General features: G+C 35.9%; 2 protein-coding genes across 3 annotated transcripts in view; one reads left to right on the top strand and one right to left on the bottom strand.

The window, feature by feature from the left end:
* Nucleotides 1–2514: 2514 nt before the first annotated feature.
* LOC113348613 (mediator of RNA polymerase II transcription subunit 15a-like) lies at nucleotides 2515–5029 on the top strand. Of its 2 annotated transcripts, none has more exons than XM_026592456.1 (6): nucleotides 2515–2655; nucleotides 2754–3365; nucleotides 3455–3805; nucleotides 3884–4054; nucleotides 4137–4225; nucleotides 4559–5029. In XM_026592456.1, the coding sequence occupies exons 1-6, from the start codon at nucleotides 2572–2574 to the stop codon at nucleotides 4719–4721; spliced, it is 1470 nt and encodes a 489-aa protein (XP_026448241.1). In that variant the 5' UTR covers nucleotides 2515–2571; the 3' UTR covers nucleotides 4722–5029. The 2 variants fall into 2 exon arrangements, with proteins under 2 accessions (XP_026448241.1, XP_026448240.1); XM_026592455.1 differs by having other exon boundaries at nucleotides 2748–3365.
* Nucleotides 5030–5095: 66 nt separating this feature from the next.
* LOC113348614 (putative clathrin assembly protein At1g25240) overlaps nucleotides 5096–5247 on the bottom strand; it is a 1974-nt gene continuing 1822 nt past the window's right edge. The window contains exon 2 of the mRNA XM_026592457.1: nucleotides 5096–5247. The gene's annotated coding sequence lies outside the window, so the exon portion shown is untranslated.

Here is a 5247-nt window from a genome sequence, read left to right as displayed (position 1 = left end):
ATTCCAATTTCCGAAACTTTACAAAGCGGAGGAGTTCTCTTAAAGTCCTCAATTCTTATTTGGGTATAAAGAAACTAGGGCTTGGAGAAATTGCTTACATGCTTATATATTTCATGTGGTTAATGTAGCAAAGATCAATCAAAATCAGAGACAAATAACAAATGTGAGGTTTGAAGAATTTTTCATTGTGAGAAATTTCTTTTCTTTCGTCGTTGATATCTTTCTTTTCTTATATTAGAATCTAACCAGAAATGTTGTAGAATATCAAATCGGTGTATAATTAATAATTAGGGTTGCTTGGAACTTACCAGATATACAGTTGTGGTTCTTTGTTAGATTTTCTTATTGTGTACTAGAGAACATGTTTCTTGATCTTTTAAGGTGTCTAGTATATATATTTCTCTAGGTTAGAATTAGTGGAGTTTCTATTAATAAGAAACAGCTCAATGCCATGATTGATGACTAATTACTGATTTTGAGAGTCTTTAATCTGAGTTTTGATAATTGTTTTTGACTACTATAGAAAGCTTATAAGTTTTAATGTATACTTTGTTTGTGATTAATCATTGAAAGAGTTAGCATGCTTAATGTTGGCATCTTCTAGATCTGTTAGTTATGGTACTGATTACTTGATTGTATAACTTCTTACCAACTAGGCATAGGTAGGAATGATACCATTCCCATGAAACCACTTTGACTCTTTCTATGCTTTTTTTATCATCCAACTTACTGTGTCGGTGCTTTTCTTTTGTTTCTTGTTTGCTTGGGTAGCATCAGTAGATACAATGAGTTCGAGAGGTACAAGCACGAGTGAGCAGAATGAGATACAAAAAAAGGTGTTCTAATCAATTTTCATATTTCATATTCGTTCTTGCACTATTCCTTGTATGATTAAGAACTTTTAGAAAACCGAATGAACCACTACATTGTTTTTTCTTGTTTCAGCTTGATTTTTGACACAAAACTCTTCCTTGCAGATTAATTTCATGAGTGAAGTGTACATTCCTAGGTTGGACAGAATGCTTCGTTGGTTGAGTTTCAAGATTCTGCAGGTTCCTATTTCTTCATAAATGTTTCCTTCTCATGTAACTTTGAATCTTGTTTGGTTCTTACTTATATTCCAGGTTCCTATTTCTTCAGAAATGTTTCCTTCTCATGTAACTTTGAATCTTGTTTGGTTCTTACTTATATTCCTCTCTTCATTTTCTTTTTATCGAGTATCCTTTTTCGTTGCATGACGAATTGAATCTGTTTTGCAGCTGAAGCTTGATGAAGATGAGGTTCTCTGTAAGTGTACAACGGGCTTGAAAATAGAACGATCTCTCCTGCAAATATCACAAGGTCACCGTCAGTCCTCTATGGATGATCTGATTTGTTGGGAGAAACGCATTGTTGGACGTATGAATTTTCCAAATGTGATGGTAGCTTTGAAATTACCTGGTGACCAGTTGTCGCAGTTGCAAATTCCTCAACTGAAGCATCATCACAGCAACCAGAGCAATACTTTGATAGACCAGAAAAGTATGCTAACTATCTTTACCAAAAGCTGGAACACCTTTGCAATCTGCAAATTTACCTTCCTACATACTTTCTTCTAGTACACCTTTGGCTTCTTCTGATTTACTAGGCAACCCCGAATATTAGTAGAATGTTGTTCTGTCTTCACTCTCCAAGGATGGAAATATTTCCAGTTATTTTCTGTCCCTCTTTGATATCTTTTAAACGAATGTTCATAGTGCTTAGTTGCAGTGGTATTTCAAACCCGATATGTGGAAGGTCGAGATAGTTTTACAATGGTAATTAGTTTTTTTTTTTTTGGAATTCACCAGATATTGGTTTTGGTGCTTTGTTAGATTTTCATGTTGTGTACTTGACTTATGTTTCTTGATCTTTTAACTATTTAATTTCTGCTGCACTATCCTGTTGTATTTGAGTTTCAAGAACACTTTTAGAAATTCATAAGGATTGAAATTCCAAGTAAGAGTTGGTGGAATTTCATTTATTAAGAAACAGTTCAATGCTACAACTATTGAAATAAGAATGCATTTATCTTTTGGTCTAGTTATGATAATTGTTTGACTCTACTGAAGAAAGCTTTTAATGTATTATGTGTATATCTTTGTTTGTGATTATCTGTTAAAAGAGTTAACCATGCTTAATGTGGGCATCTCGTAGTTCTGTTAGTTGTAGTACTGATTACTTGATTATATAATGCCTTACCAACTAAGCATTGGTTGCAGTGGGGACACTACCTTTCCCATGAAACCACTTTGACTACTCTTTCTATGCTTTTTTTATGATCCCACTTACTGTGTGTATGCTTTTCTTTCATTTCTTCTTGGCTTGAATAGCAACAGTAGATACAATGAGTTCGAGAGATACGACAAGCATAGCTGAGCAGAAAGAGATAAAGAAAAAGGTGTTCCACTCAATTTCATATTACTTTCTTGCACTACTTATTGTATGATTGAGGAATTTTGGAAACCAGAATGAACTACTACATTGTTTCCTTGTTTCAACTAGTTATATTCTGATTTCTGACAACACAATTCTCGATTGCAGGTTAATTTCATGAAACAGAAGTACTTTCCACGGTTGGACGAAATGCTTCGTCGGTTGGGCAAAATTCAGCAGCTACCCATTCCTTTAGAAAATGTAGCTTTTAATCTTGTTTGGTTCCATTCCTTTCTTCATTTTCTTTTTACTGGGTATCGTTTTCCGTTTCATGAATTGGTTCTATTTTACAGCTGAAGCCTGATGAGATTGAGGATCTCCATGGGTATAAAGAAGATTTGAAAACAGCAAGATCTTTTTTGTCAAAATCACAAGGTCATCGTCGGTATGCTATGGATGATCTAATTCGTTGGGAGAAACGGCTTCTTGGATATATGAAGTTGCCGATTCTCATGGCAGCTGTTCAATTACCTGGTGATCTGTTGTCGCAGTTGCAAATTCCTCAACTGAAGCAGCATGACAGCAACCAGAACACTACTCTGATAGACCAGAAAAGTATGCTAACATCATTACCAAAAGCCGGAACACTTTTGAAACCTGCAAAGTTACCTTCCTATGCACTTTCTTCTTGTACGCCTTTGGCATCATCTGATTTACTAGGCAAACCCGAATATCAGCAGAATGTTGTTCTGTCTTCACTACCGAAGGATGGAAATATTGGGCAAATGCTAGTTTCATCATTGCTCCAGCAGGGACATGCTATTGATAATAGCACTCCAGTATTATCAGATTCTTCTTCGAATGAAAATTGTGCCTACCTAGAATGCAATCTGGGTGGTGGTACTGCGGCCACTATCAATCCTGGGAAGTCGGTTTCAACAATAACACCTATAGAACGATTACTCAAAGTGGTTAGTTGACCCTCATTTTAATTGCGTCTTCCTACATTAAATATTGTTACTTCCCTGCGGTAAATTGTAGCACTGTGGTATTTCTTCAGGTAAAAACGTCGTCATCTAAAGCATTAAGTGCGGCTGTCAGTGACATTCGTTCAGTAGTCAGTATGACTGATGTATTCGCAGGATCATACCCTGGCGAAGAAGGAGCTAGATCTTCATTTCCTGAAGACCTAGCGTCTACCATAAGGTGCCGTGTTCAACGTAGGAACTTGGAAGAAATAAACGATGTAGGGAAAAAGAAACTGAAGCGATGCTTTTCAATTGAAAGTTCTCTAAATGCTCCGCCACTTGAATATAATGAAAATACTGGCTGTAAGAAGGGAAATGCTTTTGAGTCATCTGAAAAATTGAAATCAGTTGCAACATCTGGAATTAAGAAATCCAGACTTGAGGTATGTCACTCAAAAATTTTGTTCTCTGCAATATTCTTGGCAAAATAATTACAATGGTCAGTGGGTACTTTAATGCAGATGAGTCATGCCCTTGTGGAAGAAATCAGAAAGATAAACCATGTGCTAATCAACACAAAACTGGGTATTAGTGACGAGGGTATTAGTCTGATGTCAGCTGCAGGTGAAGATGCTGAAGGAACGATTGTCATCTGTACATTCAGCCCAATATATTGCAGTTCAACTGAAAAGGTGAACAATGCCACCTTTCTGACTTCCGTTAAATCATGGTAAACTTGAAATTCTTATATGTTATACGATGTTCTTGTACCAGTTTCCTGCTCTGCCCATGTGGTTCTTAATCCCTGCAAAATATCCGCTCTGTTCCCCTGTACTACTAGACAGTTTGCACGTCAGTCAGAGGTAAGAGAATCTACTCATCTATTGTTCGTTTATATTTTTAGCATCACCGCTTTGTATATTTGGGAGTTTTTCAAGAAAAAAAATCATATCATCAAAAGCATAAGAGGGAATTTCAGCAAAGAACGTATCATTGATGTCAAAAACACTTCGCAGTTTACTGATTATCTACAAGCAATACTTGTCCATATATATGTATGGAAATAATCTAGATCTAATGGGTTTGGTCCGAATCGAACTATTAATTGTCCTTACTACGAAGAAACACAGAAGGTTTTCTACATTTTGTTTTGACAGTGACGACTACGCGTACTAAAACCTGATAACATTTGACAGTGGCGACTGCGCATACGAAAATCTAATAACAGAGGCATGGATTAAGTTCTACGAATTCCTACGCTGCATATCTGAACCAACATCACTTAAGGAGATGGCCAAGAGTTGGGATTCTTGTGCTAATGCAGTGTTTTCTGAGTATGCCAGAAGAATGCAAAAGTAAAATTTAGTTCCAGATTTGGTACTTGGGAATATTTGTAGAATACTACGAAATTAGAACTTAAATTTTGGCTGTGGCAATGTCTTCTTTTCTACAATTTACGTTCTTGTATATTCTACTGTTACTTTTCTGCAAAGTCATCACCAACATGAGTAGTTAAAAGTTTATAAAGCGATTTTTGTTTGTTACAAGAGGAGAATAAACCTTGGCATGATGCATACATGTACTGTTATTTTGAAAATTTGTAGGATATTTCCACCCAATACCCCACTCCTTACACCTGACCTGACCCCTCAGCTGCACTGTCTATTTCCCAGACCAACAGCGTTTAGAATTTTGTTCTTGATGAACCACATGACATAAACATAGTACTCCTATAAGAAAAAAAGAAGCTAAAACCTTGATTGATCAGAATCCTAATTAGCATCACCGAGATCATTAAGTTAATTAATTACAAAATAAACAAATAGACATCATCCATCACTCGAGTTAATAAAGAAAACATAGATGATTATCGCACAAAAAAAAA

Source organism: Papaver somniferum, chromosome 2 (genome assembly GCF_003573695.1).
Source record: "Papaver somniferum cultivar HN1 chromosome 2, ASM357369v1, whole genome shotgun sequence".
In the NCBI taxonomy this organism is placed as follows: domain Eukaryota; kingdom Viridiplantae; phylum Streptophyta; class Magnoliopsida; order Ranunculales; family Papaveraceae; genus Papaver; species Papaver somniferum.
The sequence above is the reverse complement of the archived record's forward strand: the minus strand, read 5'-3'. Positions and strand labels throughout refer to the sequence as shown.

Coding starts and splice junctions, on each gene's coding strand:
- LOC113348613 (XM_026592455.1), top strand. CDS start 2,572: ATGAAACAGAAGTACTTTCCACGGTTGGACGAAATGCTTCGTCGGTTG. Junction 3,366..3,454: donor TAGAACGATTACTCAAAGTG/GTTAGTTGACCC, acceptor GTATTTCTTCAG/GTAAAAACGTCGTCATCTAA. Junction 3,806..3,883: donor TTAAGAAATCCAGACTTGAG/GTATGTCACTCA, acceptor ACTTTAATGCAG/ATGAGTCATGCCCTTGTGGA.